The 18181-nt window shown below is 38.8% G+C and overlaps 1 protein-coding gene and 3 long non-coding RNA genes across 5 annotated transcripts; 3 read left to right on the top strand and 1 right to left on the bottom strand.

The window, feature by feature from the left end:
• The first annotated feature begins 5916 nt into the window (after positions 1-5916).
• LOC124321067 lies at positions 5917-7088 on the top strand. Its single transcript, XR_006914119.1, has 4 exons — positions 5917-6176; positions 6356-6438; positions 6667-6805; positions 6873-7088. It is a non-coding gene; the product is annotated as an uncharacterized LOC124321067 (long non-coding RNA).
• Positions 7089-7287: 199 nt separating this feature from the next.
• Positions 7288-8228, bottom strand: LOC124320787. The gene is made up of 3 exons (XR_006914037.1): positions 8100-8228; positions 7897-8024; positions 7288-7816 (listed from the first exon to the last, which is right to left on the bottom strand). It is a non-coding gene; the product is annotated as an uncharacterized LOC124320787 (long non-coding RNA).
• Positions 8229-8248: 20 nt separating this feature from the next.
• On the top strand, positions 8249-9291 carry LOC124320788. 2 transcript variants are annotated; one of them, XR_006914038.1, is made up of 5 exons: positions 8249-8341; positions 8407-8543; positions 8623-8727; positions 8808-8993; positions 9060-9291. It is a non-coding gene; the product is annotated as an uncharacterized LOC124320788 (long non-coding RNA). The 2 variants fall into 2 exon arrangements; XR_006914039.1 differs by having other exon boundaries at positions 8600-8727.
• A 3413-nt stretch (positions 9292-12704) lies between these two features.
• LOC124320797 (paramyosin-like) lies at positions 12705-13991 on the top strand. The gene is made up of 2 exons (XM_046783692.1): positions 12705-12736; positions 12839-13991. Exon 2 carries the CDS (start codon positions 12843-12845, stop codon positions 13989-13991), a length of 1149 nt encoding a protein of 382 aa, XP_046639648.1. The 5' UTR covers positions 12705-12736; positions 12839-12842.
• The last annotated feature ends 4190 nt before the right edge of the window (positions 13992-18181 follow it).

The raw sequence follows: 18181 nt of genomic DNA, 5'->3' as shown, positions 1-18181 counted from the left end.
TTCCTTGGGTCTCACTTGGAAAAAAAATCCAGAGGTTAGGTTAGGTTACATCAACTTCTTCCGATTTTGACCAAAAAGACATAAAAGACGTGTTTTGAAACGAGGAACTCGAATTTCGCAAAATAAAACTCGTACAGCCACTTGGTATCCCTCAAAACTCGATTCAAAACACTTGAAAGTCAAAATTTTCACAAGTACCGTCACTGGAAGTGGATGACTGATCAACCATATGTTTTCTTGTTCAGTTTTTCATTTAGAATCGAATAAAGTTTTTCTGGTGTCGCTGCGATTAGCCGTTCTCGAGATATTCACTTTCCAAATTTCTGGACTTCCTTGGGGCTCACTTGGAAAAAAAATCCAGAGGTTAGGTTAGGTTACATCAACTTCTTCCGATTTTGACCAAAAAGACATAAAAGACGTGTTTTGAAACGAGGAACTCGAATTTCGCAAAATAAAACTCGTACAGCCACTTGGTATCCCTCAAAACTCGATTCAAAACACTTGAAAGTCAAAATTTTCACAAGTACCGTCACTGGAAGTGGATGACTGATCAACCATATGTTTTCTTGTTCAGTTTTTAATTTCGAATCGAATAAAGTTTGTCTGGTGTCGCTGCGATTAGCCGTTCTTGAGATATTCACTTTCCAAATTTCAGGACTTCCTTGGGTCTCACTTGGAAAAAAATCCAGAGGTTAGGTTAGGTTACATCAACTTCTTCCGATTTTGACCAAAAAGACATAAAAGACGTGTTTTGACACGAGGAACTCGAATTTCGCAAAATAAAACTCGTACGGCCACTTGGTATCCCTCAAAACTCGATTCAAAACACTTGAAAGTCAAAATTTTCACAAGTACCGTCACTGGAAGTGGATGACTGATCAACCATATGTTTTCTTGTTCAGTTTTTCATTTAGAATCGAATAAAGTTTTTCTGGTGTCGCTGCGATTAGCCGTTCTCGAGATATTCACTTTCCAAATTTCTGGACTTCCTTGGGGCTCACTTGGAAAAAAAATCCAGAGGTTAGGTTAGGTTACATCAACTTCTTCCGATTTTGACCAAAAAGACATAAAAGACGTGTTTTGACACGAGGAACTCGAATTTCGCAAAATAAAACTCGTACGGCCACTTGGTATCCCTCAAAACTCGATTCAAAACACTTGAAAGTCAAAATTTTCACAAGTACCGTCACTGGAAGTGGATGACTGATCAACCAAATGTTTTCTTGTTCAGTTTTTCATTTAGAATCGAATAAAGTTTTTCTGGTGTCGCTGCGATTAGCCGTTCTCGAGATATTCTCTTTCCAAATTTCCGGACTTCCTTGGGGCTCACTTGGAAAAAAAATCCAGAGGTTAGGTTAGGTTACATCAACTTCTTCCGATTTTGACCAAAAAGACATAAAAGACGTGTTTTGAAACGAGGAACTCGAATTTCGCAAAATAAAACTCGTACAGCCACTTGGTATCCCTCAAAACTCGATTCAAAACACTTGAAAGTCAAAATTTTCACAAGTACCGTCACTGGAAGTGGATGACTGATCAACCATATGTTTTCTTGTTCAGTTTTTCATTTAGAATCGAATAAAGTTTTTCTGGTGTCGCTGCGATTATCCGTTCTCGAGATATTCTCTTTCCAAATTTCCGGACTTCCTTGGGGCTCACTTGGAAAAAAATCCAGAGGTTAGGTTAGGTTACATCAACTTCTTCCGATTTTGACCAAAAAGACATAAAAGACGTGTTTTGACACGAGGAACTCGAATTTCGCAAAATAAAACTCGTACGGCCACTTGGTATCCCTCAAAACTCGATTCAAAACACTTGAAAGTCAAAATTTTCACAAGTACCGTCACTGGAAGTGGATGACTGATCAACCATATGTTTTCTTGTTCAGTTTTTCATTTAGAATCGAATAAAGTTTTTCTGGTGTCGCTGCGATTAGCCGTTCTCGAGATATTCACTTTCCAAATTTCTGGACTTCCTTGGGGCTCACTTGGAAAAAAAATCCAGAGGTTAGGTTAGGTTACATCAACTTCTTCCGATTTTGACCAAAAAGACATAAAAGACGTGTTTTGAAACGAGGAACTCGAATTTCGCAAAATAAAACTCGTACGGCCACTTGGTATCCCTCAAAACTCGATTCAAAACACTTGAAAGTCAAAATTTTCACAAGTACCGTCACTGGAAGTGGATGACTGATCAACCAAATGTTTTCTTGTTCAGTTTTTCATTTAGAATCGAATAAAGTTTTTCTGGTGTCGCTGCGATTAGCCGTTCTCGAGATATTCACTTTCCAAATTTCATGACTTCATTGGGTCTCGCAAGTCACCAGGTGGCGCTGATTTCAATACTTAGAAACAGGCACTTCTACTGCTCAGAACCGTTTGAAACAAACATATTCTTGATCAGAATTTCACGCTGAGCACGATGCGATCATAATAAAATTTAGTTCCAAAACTTGCCACCAGGTGGCGCTGTTTAGTTCCAAAACTTGCCACCAGGTGGCGCTGATTTCAATACTTAGAAACAGGCACTTCTACTGCTCAGAACCGTTTGAAACAAACATATTCTTGATCAGAATTTCACGCTGAGCACGATGCGATCATAATAAAATTTAGTTCCAAAACTTGCCACCAGGTGGCGCTGATTTCAATACTTAGAAACAGGCACTTCTACTGCTCAGAACCGTTTGAAACAAACATATTCTTGATCAGAATTTCACGCTGAGCACGATGCGATCATAATAAAATTTAGTTCCTAAATTTGCCACCAGGTGGCGCTGTTTAGTTCCAAAACTTGCCACCAGGTGGCGCTGATTTCAATACTTAGAAACAGGCACTTCTACTGCTCAGAACCGTTTGAAACAAACATATTCTTGATCAGAATTTCACGCTGAGCACGATGCGATCATAATAAAATTTAGTTCCTAAATTTGCCACCAGGTGGCGCTGTTTAGTTCCAAAACTTGCCACCAGGTGGCGCTGATTTCAATACTTAGAAACAGGCACTTCTACTGCTCAGAACCGTTTGAAACAAACATATTCTTGATCAGAATTTCACGCTGAGCACGATGCGATCATAATAAAATTTAGTTCCTAAATTTGCCACCAGGTGGCGCTGTTTAGTTCCAAAACTTGCCACCAGGTGGCGCTGATTTCAATACTTAGAAACAGGCACTTCTACTGCTCAGAACCGTTTGAAACAAACATATTCTTGATCAGAATTTCACGCTGAACACGATGCGATCATAATAAAATTAAGTTCCTAAATTTGCCACCAGGTGGCGCTGTTTAGTTCCAAAACTTGCCACCAGGTGGCGCTGATTTCAATACTTAGAAACAGGCACTTCTACTGCTCAGAACCGTTTGAAACAAACATATTCTTGATCAGAATTTCACGCTGAGCACGATGCGATCATAATAAAATTTAGTTCCAAAACTTGCCACCAGGTGGCGCTGTTTAGTTCCAAAACTTGCCACCAGGTGGCGCTGATTTCAATACTTAGAAACAGGCACTTCTACTGCTCAGAACCGTTTGAAACAAACATATTCTTGATCAGAATTTCACGCTGAGCACGATGCGATCATAATAAAATTTAGTTCCTAAATTTGCCACCAGGTGGCGCTGTTTAGTTCCAAAACTTGCCACCAGGTGGCGCTGATTTCAATACTTAGAAACAGGCACTTCTACTGCTCAGAACCGTTTGAAACAAACATATTCTTGATCAGAATTTCACGCTGAGCACGATGCGATCATAATAAAATTTAGTTCCTAAATTTGCCACCAGGTGGCGCTGTTTAGTTCCAAAACTTGCCACCAGGTGGCGCTGATTTCAATACTTAGAAACAGGCACTTCTACTGCTCAGAACCGTTTGAAACAAACATATTCTTGATCAGAATTTCACGCTGAACACGATGCGATCATAATAAAATTTAGTTCCAAAACTTGCCACCAGGTGGCGCTGATTTCAATACTTAGAAACAGGCACTTCTACTGCTCAGAACCGTTTGAAACAAACATATTCTTGATCAGAATTTCACGCTGAGCACGATGCGATCATAATAAAATTTAGTTCCTAAATTTGCCACCAGGTGGCGCTGTTTAGTTCCAAAACTTGCCACCAGGTGGCGCTGATTTCAATACTTAGAAACAGGCACTTCTACTGCTCAGAACCGTTTGAAACAAACATATTCTTGATCAGAATTTCACGCTGAGCACGATGCGATCATAATAAAATTTAGTTCCTAAATTTGCCACCAGGTGGCGCTGCAAAATTCCCTAAAGCATTAACTTTGTTATTATCTGCTTGTTTTCGCTTCGATGTTTATGAGTTTGGCAACATGGCAAGTGCTGAAATGTTATTTGTGTAGCAGAATCAATTGGTTTTGGTAGTTGTTTGGCAGTTCATTTTCATTGGAATCAGCTAGCAGCCAGTAGCTATATTAATGTCATTTGGTTTTCAAATCCAATTAAGTTATTATTTCGTGAGTATTAATTAGAGTTGTTCCCTGAATGGTTTTTAGAATGTAAGGTTTTTTGATCATGTGCTTTGTTGAATGTTATCAGTACGTTGAGTTGACGCCTTTTCCAGATTGCAATTATTTGTGATTTTCAGTGACCAAGAACAAATTTATTGAATCTGCATTTTCTGTTAAAGAATGCATGGATCCATGATTTATCCAATTGGCAATTGTCATTTTTTACCGTAAGATGGCTTCGAGTTTATCTCTTGACATCCGGTATCAGATTCAGATCGTCTGCAATTGAACAAAACACGAGTGACGAGAGCGTTTTGTTTGTGTTTGTTTGCTGAAAAAAGCCTCCATTAATTGCACATAGTTTTGTTGCAAAAACCCACATGTGAACTGCTAAAACTATTGTTTTCTTTTTCAGAGGCTCGTGGAGTCCTGGTAGAGAAATTTCGCACTTCTTTATGGAACATCATTTCTCGTGTGGTCTGCTTCCTTCACGTGGCATGGTATTCCATGGCATACCAATTCAGCTAATTCAAACATGACACGAAAATTTGCATGAAACTAGCGAGTGAACTTTGTTCTCTGTCCCATTTCTCAAGATTGATTGCTAGGTCTAAGCGAACAAAAATGCGCTTTTCAAGTGTTGTGGGTATGTTAAGACCAGTCCTTCAACTACGGCGGTTTGCTGTCAAAAGTTGTTCTTTTCTTCGAAAATTACAAATGAATTCACAGGTAAATTCGAGTGATTTTGTCTGTAACTTGTCAGTTATTTGTTCTATTCCGTGTACATGTTGGATAACCTTAATGTTTTTCATCAAACTTACAGTCTGAGGAAACGTGAAAGTGGTGCAGCCTACCGTCAACTATTTTGTTCAAATTCATTCTATTCTACTGAATGTGCCATCAAATTATACAGTTAACAACCAACACTAGCTTAAACTAACCTAAATTCTTCTCATGTTTTATTAAAATTAATCTTAATTATCGGCTGTTTCTTTTGGACTTGCTAGATCACCAACCCCAGAATGGACCATTCTCTCATTCCATTTTCTAGAGAGCCTTGGATAACTGATTTATGGCTTCATGTGTAAGTTCACTTATCATGTTACTGAACTTTCTTCGTTCAAAAAGGACAAGGACTACACAGTCAACAAGATTCCTTGTTTGCTAACCCGTTGTCTGCCACCCTTGAATCTCCCTGTTTGTCAACAACCAAAAAAGAGGTTCATGTTGTGATCATAAATGGAAGTTTTGTTTACATTCAATTTAGTGAAGTTGTCATCCTAATAGCAATTTTAACATTTTTTTTGTTTCTTATTTAGATATGGCCTATAAGACCAAATGTCTGGCTGTCTCCAAAACAAGGCAATGACCACACGTTCAACGCGGATCATTCGTTTTGTCATCGAAATTGACTCATTTTATCTTCTGGATTGCTCAGGAAACCTGATTACTTACCTGTTAACTTCATCTTGTCATGCCACTGAATTTAAATTTCGTTTACATTTTATTTCTTGATCTAGCCATTTAGGTAATGACCGGGAAGATGCGGCCTATACATGAACATCATTTAGGCGGCCAGCATCATTCGACTACCCAACCGAGTCTCAACACAGCACGGAGTTTTACACTTTAAATATTTGGCTGTTCGCAATTTGTGATGGCGTTTCCTTGGACGAGATATGATTTGGCGAGAAAAATATTGCGTGAGTATCTCATATTTGATCTTTATATTGTCTTTTACGTCATTGTTATTTATGAATTTAATGTCGACGAGGTAGAGCAGGGACGTGTTTGTTTTCAAGTTTTCTTTCTGTTCAAGTTTTGCGAGTATTTCAAGGACTCATCTACACTTACGTCTACCTAATGTCTATCTAATATTTAGGGACGATTTCATGCTGTCCTTTACCATGGACCAATCTCTCATTCCATCTGAGAACTTTGGATAACTGATTGGTGGTTTCATGTGTAAGTTCACTTGTCATCTTACTGATCTTTCTTCGTTGCAGTCTTGTATATGTTTTATAAGTATTGATCTGCACTTACGTCTATCTAATGTTTAAGAGGCAATTTCGAGTATAGGCTATACCGATAACTGTATAATTATTCTTTTAGATCAGACATCAAGCACATTGATGACACAAATTATAAACAAGGTTACTTTTATTTTTTTTATTTACGGGTTCCAAATTACAGGTTTCTAAATTGACATGACAGACTTTATGAGAAGTAATGTCCTTTCAAGAAAGAAACAAGGTCCCTTGTTTGCTAATCCAATAGTTGCTACCCTTGAATCTCCCCTTTTACTTCCTTAAACGGGCCCTCTTGATTTGAGGTAATGTTTTCTGTCGCTACAATTTTTTGAAAAGTATTGTCATCCAAATTAAATGTTCTGCTTACAGGGTAATCCTTTGCTACTTATTGTGGACTTCAACCATTGCCTGGAAGCCTGTAAACCAACCTTGAGAGCATGCTGTCATTCAAGACTGTTTAATTGTGTAGTTAGCTAAATTGCAAGTGCATATCTGGGCTCCCTTCTTTTCTGTGGCCCCGTTTCCCTAACTAACCACTAACCAACGCCCGCCGGTGGTCACTCACCCGCTGTGAAACCAGGAGGAGGGGAGGGCTCTGGTCGAACGGGGACTTGGAAGGTCCATGATCTGCGTCAGTCACGCAGATTTCGCTTTAGACCATCGCTTTTTGTCTCATTGCCGCAGCGGTGGTGGCGGGTTTGCAATAAACTCGTACAGTAGATAATGTCTTGAACCGAACGCTCTGTTTATTGAATTATTAAATAGAAAAAGAAAAAAAGGCTGGTTTAAAATACAAGTTTTTTTATTCATTATTGACATTACATTGATTGGGCTTAATATTGGTTTATGTGGTTTAGGGTATAAATTTGGGGATTGAAAGGTGTTTGTTTGTGGGGTTTGAAGAATTGGAAGGTATAAGTTTGTGGAGTTGGAAGATTAATTGGTAGGGATATGTTTGTGGGGTTATGGATTAACTGATTTTTTATCCAAACTTAAATCACCCCTCCCTCCAACATCCTCCACTTTCCTTTCCCAATCCCGAAAACATGTTTATTATTTGTTTGACATGAACATCCCATATTTGTTTTTGTTGCTTCTTAACTTTTAAACGATAACTATCCACAGACACAATGACAATTTAACAATATATGATGATTGATGATGCAAATTTGGTAACACGACACCACCATCAAGGAACGACCAGTTAAACTTGATGCAGAAAGAACTGTTGCACACAAAATGATGAATTCTCTCTCTCATCAGCAACAAAGAATTGGATCTGGCGAAGGCATCAATATCTTGAAGATTAACAACTTGAAAGGGAAAAGTAAATGTGAATATTATTGTCTTAAAGAACACAGTAATTCAAAATATTTTTGGTAAAATAGCTAACCTGCAACAGAAATGACTTTTCTTCAGAAGACATAGGTTGTGAGCTCGCATTATTGGATTAAACCATTTCATTTCTATTGTCAAGAGCACCTAGTTGACCAGGTACATGAAAACTTCAGCTGAAATTATCTGAAACATTAAGTCAAGAATGCAGTAAGAATCTTTAGCTAAAGATTATTTCATCTATTACTTAAAAAAAGTTACTTGTTATCCCCAATGTCCGTTGTTAAACTTTTTAAGTAACTTATGAAAGTTACGACGTGTAATGTCATGTCTGTCTGTGATTGACTGTGCATTAGGATTCAAAACTCATTACTAGATGTCGCCAGAGTCGCCGATGTTGTTCTTTCATCATGGTGAAACGAGTCGAAATGAGCGAAACAAATGGTTGCTAATTTATGCTTATTCCTGTGAATTCAAATACCAAATTGAACTTCGTATCTTATGTAGGTTTATCTTTACCTAGTTTTCTTATTTTTATACTGTAGCAACTTATTTCTTCAAATTCTAGATGCATACTGTCAGTCATTCCAACAAGTTGACTTCAGCGATCAGTCAATATCCATCCATTAGATCCTCATGCTGTCAAAAGCCTAAAACTCATGTTTGAAGAGCACATATAGTGGAATATAAATGTGCCAAGATAAGGTATTTCCCCATTACTGCTACCAGACCATTACAATTCAGATTTTTATATAACATAGGTATTCTTGCTTATGAACCATAGGATCTTTTCCAAATCTTGCAATTTTGGTGGTGTACCCTGCAACAGCACGTTTGTTGTGATGGCTGTTTTTACTTTGGTTTAGAAGGCAACCCAGCTAAGAGATAGGTAGAGTTTTATTTCTTATAGGTAAATTTGAGTAAATTTGTAAATAATGTAGAGAATTTCCTTGTCCCATTTCCACTTAGAGTTTCAGTGACATGAAGAGTGTGAAGTGAACCACCTATCACCACGCTAAGTACTGCAATACTTCATGACACTTTCTTTAGCATCAGGAAGTTTGTCTCAACATGTGGAGTAATGCTGTTGGTTGCTGTGAATTCCATTTCTACGGTTATGTCATCATGAACTTTTCAGTGTGCTTCTTAGAAAAGGTAAAGAATGATATGCTTTATTCATTTTTATATTTTCATTAATGTAAAACATTTTTTTTTTTACAGAGCTCACAGTTTCTTTGTGGAATCGTGTGGTCCTGGCACGGATATTCTTGAGCCAACGCTGGCTTTTGTTCATGACCAACGTTCTGCTCCATCCTTATCTTCCCGGCGTAAACTTTTCCAGCTTCTGCTTCATCGCTTCGTACACAAAAATACAACTTGTCTTGCTTCACTGACGAGTTGGAACACTTCAGTGGTCGCTTGCGTCCCGCTGTTACACACCTGCAATCACTCACCACGGGATTATGCCCAGGTACCCGACAATTTACTTATTTCGTAGATTATCTATTCCAATAGTATACTAACTTGTGTCTGTAATAATTCCGAAATCAGGCCCTACTTGCGCGCTGAAAAAGTTTTACTTAGACGTTTCTTTTTCTAACGCTGGATGGCTTTCGATAATTGTCAGCTGTCAGAACAGTCAGTTTCAGTTACTTTAAAATCTCTTTAAACATTTATCGGCAGCTTTTGTGTGGAATTTTTTTATTGAAAACTGACGATCACTATTCCACCAACAAAGCTCACTTGTTAGATTTTGAAATAATGTGTTTTTTTCTACTTCCGGTTTTCTCATTTCAGTCAGTAGTTCAGTAAATATTCATTCCACGCACAAAAGAACCACAAATTCGTGATCCTCATCAAATTTGTGGTAAAGTTCATGTTATTTTTTTTACGTTTTCGTACTTCCGGTTTTGAGAATTTTCCTGAACTTCCTATAGTTCAGGGAAATTCTCGATTTTGGCAAAATTTTGGATTTCGTTTAAATCACATCTATTCGACCCCAAATTTCACGTAGATCACGAATATGTGGTTTAATTTGACGACAGCTCTATGGTTGAGGTGCTGTGGTTATTTCCGGTATACTTCCGGAAAATTTTCAAAAAACTAGCAAGTGAGCTTTGTTCTGTTTACAATTCTCAATATTGCAAGCTTGATTTTAAGTTTTAAAAATTGCATCTTCAAATCTTTGAGCTAAAAAACCTGACTTTTGTTTCTATCTGTATTGTGTAACTTTTATTGGCATTTCACTTAATAACAACTGTTTTTTCTTTATTCAGGTAATGCAGAAAAGACGTCGAGAAGATGGACACCAAAACATCTCCGTTATCTCCAAAATGTCAGCGCGGATCATCATTTGTTGTTGTTAATATGTTGTTGTTTGTGTTAGTTAACCCGTTGTCTGCCACGCCTTTGTTCTCCCCTAGCTCCTTAGCACGGGCCTCCTAGAGGCCTCCTAAATGCGTGCAATCCATCTTCTCCTGTCACCCAGGACTTGTCAGCAATGGCAAGTCCCACCTTGCATCATGGATCCTTCAGACATGGCGCGTAGAGAGTAGAGAACAACCTACGGGTTGTATGGCGTGGCAGCCAACGGTTTAACTTATGTGTATGTATCTATGTATGTATATGTGTGACTTTAAAAAGTGGTGGAATTGTGGGTGGAGGTGGGATAATAAAGCAATTCCTTTGTTTGCTGTGTCTTATAACTTATAATAAAATCATTTTTTGCACTTGACTTGTATATTTCTTATAACTTTGAAGTTTTACAAAACTTATAGGCAGAAGTGGCTAATCATCTCATTACATTAACTTCTATGTGGAACCAAACACACTATCTGCAACTCTTGTGGCACAGCAATTTCAGGAGAACACCAGCACAGCTACTTCAGATCTTTTTCTTCAATTCTGTATCAGCTGCATAATCACATCTCTCAACTGGAAACAGGCTGCAAAACCACTGCACATTGAACAGCACAGGCATAGTTTAAGTATCACCAAGTCCTATGGGGAAAAAGGAATGCAAAAGAAATCGTGTAAAACAAATGACAGACATTTTTCCAAGATTCCATTGGCAAATGAATTTTAAATAAAGATTAAATCATTAAATGCCATGAAAAGAGACTTCTGTACATCTAATTCTTAAGTGTTAGAAAACGTTGGTAATACACAGTGGAAATTTTTGTTTTACTTAGATCAGAAGAAAATTGTTAACTCAAAGGAAGCTGATCTCTATCTGATATCTTTCACGGAAACTATAATTTGGAAGCAAGAAATAGCACCACTTGTTGTCTACATCAGATCAGAGTTCACTTGTCAGTTGAATTTCACAAAAAAAAAGACTTCCCAAGTTACAACCAATAAATTCAATCAACTTACCATTTCAAAAAGTCTTCCTGCAATGACACTTCAGGATAACACCAGCTCGATAAACTGCATGCAGCAGCTGCAGCTCAACTTGACTCAATCACACCTTTCACCAGCTGGCTCCAACAAAATCACTGTAATGATGCCGGTCATGTAGCTCAGACTTTGTTGAGAGTTCTCACATTCTGCAACAGTTAAGCAACGGGATCTCCAACCTGAACACCAACTAATAAAATCTATAGCATCATTGCAGGGAAATTGATCAACAAAATTACTCTACTACCTCTGTAGTGTTTCGGCGTGAGATGAGAGGTACATCCGAACAGGTAAAGCTAACAACCGACGACATTTCGGCAAAATACAAAGCAGTTCCAGTCCACGTGATCGATTATTTGGCCAAATGGAAATTATATGCCAGATTGCCTGTAAATTCACACAGCAACGTCTAGGATTAATTACATTTGAGAAACCCAAACTATAATTTACCATTAAATTTCAATGCTGAAAATGTAGATCGACATCTCAATTCCGTAACGAATTTGGAATACCTTTTCACTTGACGTTTCGGAACAAAATGGCGAAAATTTCATCCTCTCAAAGAGACTCGCGTCATCTGGCGGCTGGGGGGACAACTTGATTTTAGCCACCTACTGACGGAGCCAAAAGATTCCTCCACGTTTGACTGTACGGAAAGGAATCAAGGATGGATGGATTGTCGGACTTTGAGATTGAGACTCTAGACGCTCCATCAAAGGATGAAGTGACTGAAAAAAAAATGGCAAAAATAACCAATTAATCCACGACAATTTCATTATAATCTCAAAATGTTACCTGATCGCCGGAAAATGGCTGTCAAACAATATTTGGTCAGACGGTATCCAAAGTTTCACGGCATCTGAGTGGAGTCTGAAGTAAATTTCGAATTCTTAAAAATTTAAAATATAACCTGAACGAGCTTAACAGCTACGCGGCTTACCTCGTTACACACTTGCATTTAGGCTAGACAACAGGCAGACGATAAAATTAAGACTTCATTAACGGATCCATGTGAGGTCATTTATCATTTCGATATCCGTTTTAGGGCAACAGCCTCGTCAGCGTTTTTGAAAACCCACCTAAAACAATAAATGCTGAAGAAAAACTGAATGCTGAAAAAAGGAAATGATTGCTGTGAAATGTCAATTCAATGAAAAATGATAAATTTTTCTTAAACTTACATTCTTCTTAGTTGGTGAATTCACCGCTATGGGCGCCCTGTCGTTTTCCAGACATGTCCAGACCGGCAACATTGAATCCCAACCGGAATTTTGAAAAACCTTTATTTCAAAATGCAATTAAATGATTAAAATGAATTGCAATTAATTCAAAACTAAATGAACAATGTCCGTTACACCTTAAAGTAAGATAGAAAATCAATACAAAAAGTTAAATAGCATAAACATAATTAGAAATATGATTAAAACAGAGAAAATTGACAGTGCAAAACGAGATTCCCCTGGAAAAGTCTATATAAGCAACCCCAACGGCACTAGCAGGTATCGCAGTTTTGAATTGCAAACAAACTATCACGAACTATCACACAGTTTGAAAATGATCGGAACTTTGGAAGTGACTATATTTGCTTTCCTTTTTCTTAGGATCATGGATTTCTTCAGACGAATGACCGAATCAAAAACTCGGCGTTCGGCTGCTAACCTGAATAAAATTAAACCTGACGTTGCATGCAGTAACCAGCATGCACTTCCCCGACCTGTAATTAACGATGGATTATCGACTGCCAGCGGAGAAGACTTGAACAACCAAAGTTTTCTTCGTTTGAAGGCAAAAGTCGACGAAAATAACCTGATTGTATTGGAAAACGAACGTTTGGCGAATGAGTTGAGTCTAGTCCAATCCCAACTGACAGACTCCCATTCCAAGTTACGAGAATTCCGCATCGAGTCATCTACTACCAAAACTAAACTCGAAAAACAGAAACGTTTTATTACTGACATTACAGTGAAAAATATTCGCTTGACAAATGAGGATTCGCGACTAAGGCGAACACTGGAAAGTACAAATTATTTTCTTGAATCCAGTAGAGCGGAATCGGAACGTCTCCGGACTTCCCTTGCTGAACAACAATTGGACACTCGCGAGTTGGCCGTGGCTACACGAGAGCTAGAGTCGAAGAATACAACCATTTCTGAACTTGAAACGGAAAATCTCCGTTTAGCCGAAAACAATTCGCAACTAAGGCGAAAAATTGAAGACCGGGATAGAATTATCGCATCCAGTGCGATTGAGAAAAACCTGATTGTATTGGATAAAGAACGCCTGGAGAATGAGTTGAATCTGCTTCAATCACAACTGACAGACTCCTCATCAAAGCTGCAAATGTTTCAGAAGGTACACGACGAGTTGGAAACTACCAAATGCGAACTCGAAGAAACAAACAGTCTTATTTCTGCCAATTCAGATGAAAATCTCCATTTGACAAATGAGAATTCGGTGCTAAGGCGAAAAGTTGAAGCCAAGGATAGAGTTATTGCATACACACGAGCGAATTTGGAGAAACTACAGAATAGACTTGAAGAACAAAAATTGCACAAGGTACACGATGAGCTTGCTTTGAGTCAACGTGTTCTGGTATCCAAAAACAGAACCATAACAAAACTACAAGAGCAAAATCGAGAAAGTCGAGTGGAATTGGAGCAACTCCGGACTTGCCTAAATGAAAAACAATTGGACACGCAGCAGTTGGCCGTGGCTAAACGAGAGCTTAGAGTCAAAGAATACAACCATTTCTGAACTCGAAGCGACAAATCTCAGTTTGGCCGAAAATGATGGGCGGTTAAGGCGAAAACTGGAAGACGCCGATTGTCTTGTTCTATCCAGTAAGATGGCATTGGAAGAACTCCAGCTATCACTTAACAAACAGACCGAAAGGGTCAATCAACTGGTGGATCAAATGAGAACCTTAGACCAGGAAAAAGACGAAGCGCTTCGAAAGTTGACCGAATTGCAACAAAAACAAATTCAACCGAAAATGACAACGGACGTCGGGTGTGGCACTAATGAAGTATTCCAACAAATTGAAGAGCCTATCCCTGCAGTAACTGAAATAACCGACATTGTAACTGCATTTTTAGCATCTGGATTTAAACCTCAAGTCGACTCATCCATCACCGAGCCACAACCAGTGAACTTGTCTGAAAGTTTACCCTCAGTTTTCCACCATCACCAAATTGAAGAGCCCATTCGTCCATCAGATGAAATAACTGATGTTGTAACGGCCTTTTTAACTTCAGGTTCCACCAAATCTCAAGCGAAATCGCCGATCACCGTACCACAGGCACATCAGCCTCCCACCACTGACGTATTGAAATATTCTCCTGCACGCACCGCAGTTGAGAAGAAAGCCGTCAAGGTATCTACTAGGCAACCGTCGGCTGTACTACCTGAATTTTACATTAAATCAACCGTAGAAAAAGAAGTTGACGTCGATCAAATCGTCGTGTTTGGGATATCGAAAAGTGATTGCGGGAAAGTTATTGGACGAAATGGTTGCAATGCCGAAAGGATAGAAGAGGAGTATGGGGTGGGGCTAAGTTTTGTTAAGGGCGAACTTTTTATCACCGGAGGAGATGCTGAACGTCGACTGGCCGCTTGCTCCGACGTCTGTGAAAAATTGACAGTGACATTGGAGTGTCCAAACCTGGATTTGAGATATAACAAGTATTCCAACGATTACCTGTTGAGAAAATTGTCCTCCGACTACTATGTATGCATCAATCCCCCCTCGCTAGAAAACAGATACGTCACCATCTGGGGTACGCTAGCCAATTGTCGTACAGTTTTCGAAATACTCAAGTCCGGTTCTCGCTAGTTTTCTATTTTTTTTTTCTTAAATTAAAGTTATGTAATAATTGAAGCTGGACGTCAGTTTTGCCTAGCGGAATAGTTGTTGGCTTGCGATGACTATTTCGATGGTAGAAGCTGGTCCAGTTTCTTTTGTTTTTCTCTCATTTCGATTCAAATACAATTTCATTTCAAACTTAAAAAAAAATTGTTCCGTCTTTCATTTTACTCGGCCAGGGGGAAAAAGAAAAAACAGATTCTTGGCTGATTTTATGTTGAATATTATCGAAAATGGTAAAAAGAAGAATACGTCAACAAGAGGCAGCCGTATTCGCAATGTCAATTATCAGGGTGAAGTTAAGAAGACTAGATTTATGCAATCATCTAAATGGCAAAAATAAGTTTCATTCAAAAGGTTATTCCCGTTCCATCTGACTAGAATATTTCTTCATCATTTAGTAAGCACAAAACTAGTCACGTGTCGTTCGGGAGTGTTGTCTACACATTATGCTCTGATTGGATGATTCCCTATAAAATGTTCACCTTTGAAACCAAGTCCGACCTATTGCAACTCCCTCTGCTTCTCTCGACTGCAGCTGATAACAAACTACCCGCCGGCGGAATCAACAAGACAATCAAGATATCTGCAAAAGCGGACCCAGGTAGGCTCGAGCTGAAGCTCGTTTTCAAACAAACTGACGAAAGTAGACAAGACAAGTTTTTCTTCTTGTAACGAAGAAAGAAAACGAGAGGAAAGGGTTTTTAATGCAGTGGGCCATCATGAAAATCATTTCCTCTCTTCCTCCACCACAAATTAGAATTGAGATCTGACAACATGGCATATCATTCAAAGATGCGTACGCCTTATTAGCGCCAAACAGAAACGAGACGCATCGTCAAAGTTTGAATAAACAGCGGGCAAACAATTTTCAAATCCCAAAAAGTGGCTAACGACAAAAGAGGATGCAATTGGCTGATGGGACAAGATATGTAAAATGAGATCTCAAGTGGTGCAATGTGGTAGGATCTACCTTATCCTCCCCAGGTGGAGGATAGCCCCTTCGTGATAAAAGTGACAAAATCATTCCTTCTAATTGATTCAACACTAACGGATACATTGCACACGTTCCTACTGGAACCTTCATTTTATCTTGTTTTGAAAACATTTGTGCATCATTATGGAGAAATGAATTAAAATGATCCCATTTGTGCGTGACTATTTAGGTGGCGAAAGAGGAGACCGAAATAATGGAACCTGTGCTATTTCGATTTTTACTCAACGAAGATTTAAGTAAATGGCTCTCCATCATGCATCATGTGCCAAACAAATGACTACTGTTCGCTATTACTTGCCGAAAAAGAGAGCAGACCACATCATACGCAGCAACAACAATGCCTACACTCTACTCCATGTGGCGACATTTCTGGCTATAGATATCTTGGAATAGAAGAACTACTCCTCAATCACGAAAAGGTGGACGTCAATTGCTTGGACAACCGCGGGCGAAACGCGCTGGATTGCGCAAAGAACAACAAACATGGACAAAGAGAGGGAATTGCTAATCGATTTAAAGAAAATGGCGTCATGGGAACCAAAACAAAATGTATATGTCTAGATGAATGCTTTCATTCATAGGGGGAATAGAACTACTTCGAAATCGCATTTTTAAATATGGTTTTGTCCTAAAATTAAGTAGTCTATCGCTTGTGTACAGCGTTACAGAATAATTCCTAGGGTTTATACTAGTGGGTAAGCTAAACAACTGACCTGAACAAAGGCAGCTGCGGTGTGTTGTGTCTGGATCAATTTCCGCATGGACATCATCCGACAGCAGGAGCAGTGGCCATAATTCGGAGGTGACGGGAGGTGAGCTGAAGACGCCGGAAGAATATTTCCTGGATTGAATTGTTTTTGTTATTATTAGTGAAATCTGAAATGTACAATTGAAAGTCTTGGTGAACTTGAAAGAACTTTGTGCACACACAACTTACACAATGTCGAGGATTAACCAGTAACCGCCAGATGTAGACACGCAGCAACGCCAGGCTCCAACACCAGGATTCTCTGAAACAAGACAATAACAACATGTTAATGTTAGACTGTAGGCTACAAGCAATACAATTTTAAACGATTGTCATAGTATCCTCAAAGTCATCAGTCCAAGTATGTGGTAGTTATCACATTTTCAAGAAATACGACCACAGAATGAGATTCAATCTTCCAGCTGATTATGTTGGTGACATGGGTGTAAAGAGCTGACACGAATGGGTCAATCAGGAAAACAACCTACGAGAGAGAAAATTTAGCACTACCACAAATTAAAACTCACATTTAGAAGAAAATACAATCGTCAAGTGATTTCCTTGTTGACAGATGTTGCAGTAGAAAGTCATCCATACAGGGTGACTGGCCATCAAACACTAGTTGTAGGGCACTGACGGAATTAGAAACTTGTAGTTACATAAAAAACAGTTGATTTCACTTCCATATCATCGGCCTGGAAATAGAATTTCTTTTGTTATCATGAATTCTTAACTAGCCGACCAAAGTTGTAAATAGAACATACCAGCAGGATAGCCTTGGACCAAAATTCACAACTGTAATTCCTCGAGTTGAATCCCATCTGGCCTGTAGCACTACAGTAATAATCCAGTCTTCGTGGTGAACCGATGAGCAATTTTTAATCACTATCCAAACATCATGAAAAAGACATTATCGAGCTGAAGCTCGTTTTCAAACAAACTGACGAAAGTAGACAAGACAAGTTTTTCTTCTTGTAACGAAGAAAGAAAACGAGAGGAAAGGGTTTTTAATGCAGTGGGCCATCATGAAAATCATTTCCTCTCTTCCTCCACCACAAATTAGAATTGAGATCTGACAACATGGCATATCATTCAAAGATGCGTACGCCTTATTAGCGCCAAACAGAAACGAGACGCATCGTCAAAGTTTGAATAAACAGCGGGCAAACAATTTTCAAATCCCAAAAAGTGGCTAACGACAAAAGAGGATGCAATTGGCTGATGGGACAAGATATGTAAAATGAGATCTCAAGTGGTGCAATGTGGTAGGATCTACCTTATCCTCCCCAGGTGGAGGATAGCCCCTTCGTGATAAAAGTGACAAAATCATTCCTTCT

Source organism: Daphnia pulicaria, chromosome 1, assembly GCF_021234035.1.
Source record: "Daphnia pulicaria isolate SC F1-1A chromosome 1, SC_F0-13Bv2, whole genome shotgun sequence".
Taxonomy (NCBI): domain Eukaryota; kingdom Metazoa; phylum Arthropoda; class Branchiopoda; order Diplostraca; family Daphniidae; genus Daphnia; species Daphnia pulicaria.
Note: the sequence above shows the minus strand (reverse complement) of the source record. Positions and strands in the feature narration are given on the sequence as shown.

What these genes read in the sequence shown, in the direction of transcription:
- LOC124320797 (XM_046783692.1), top strand. Translation starts at nt 12,843, where the DNA reads ATGGATTTCTTCAGACGAATGACCGAATCAAAAACTCGGCGTTCGGCT.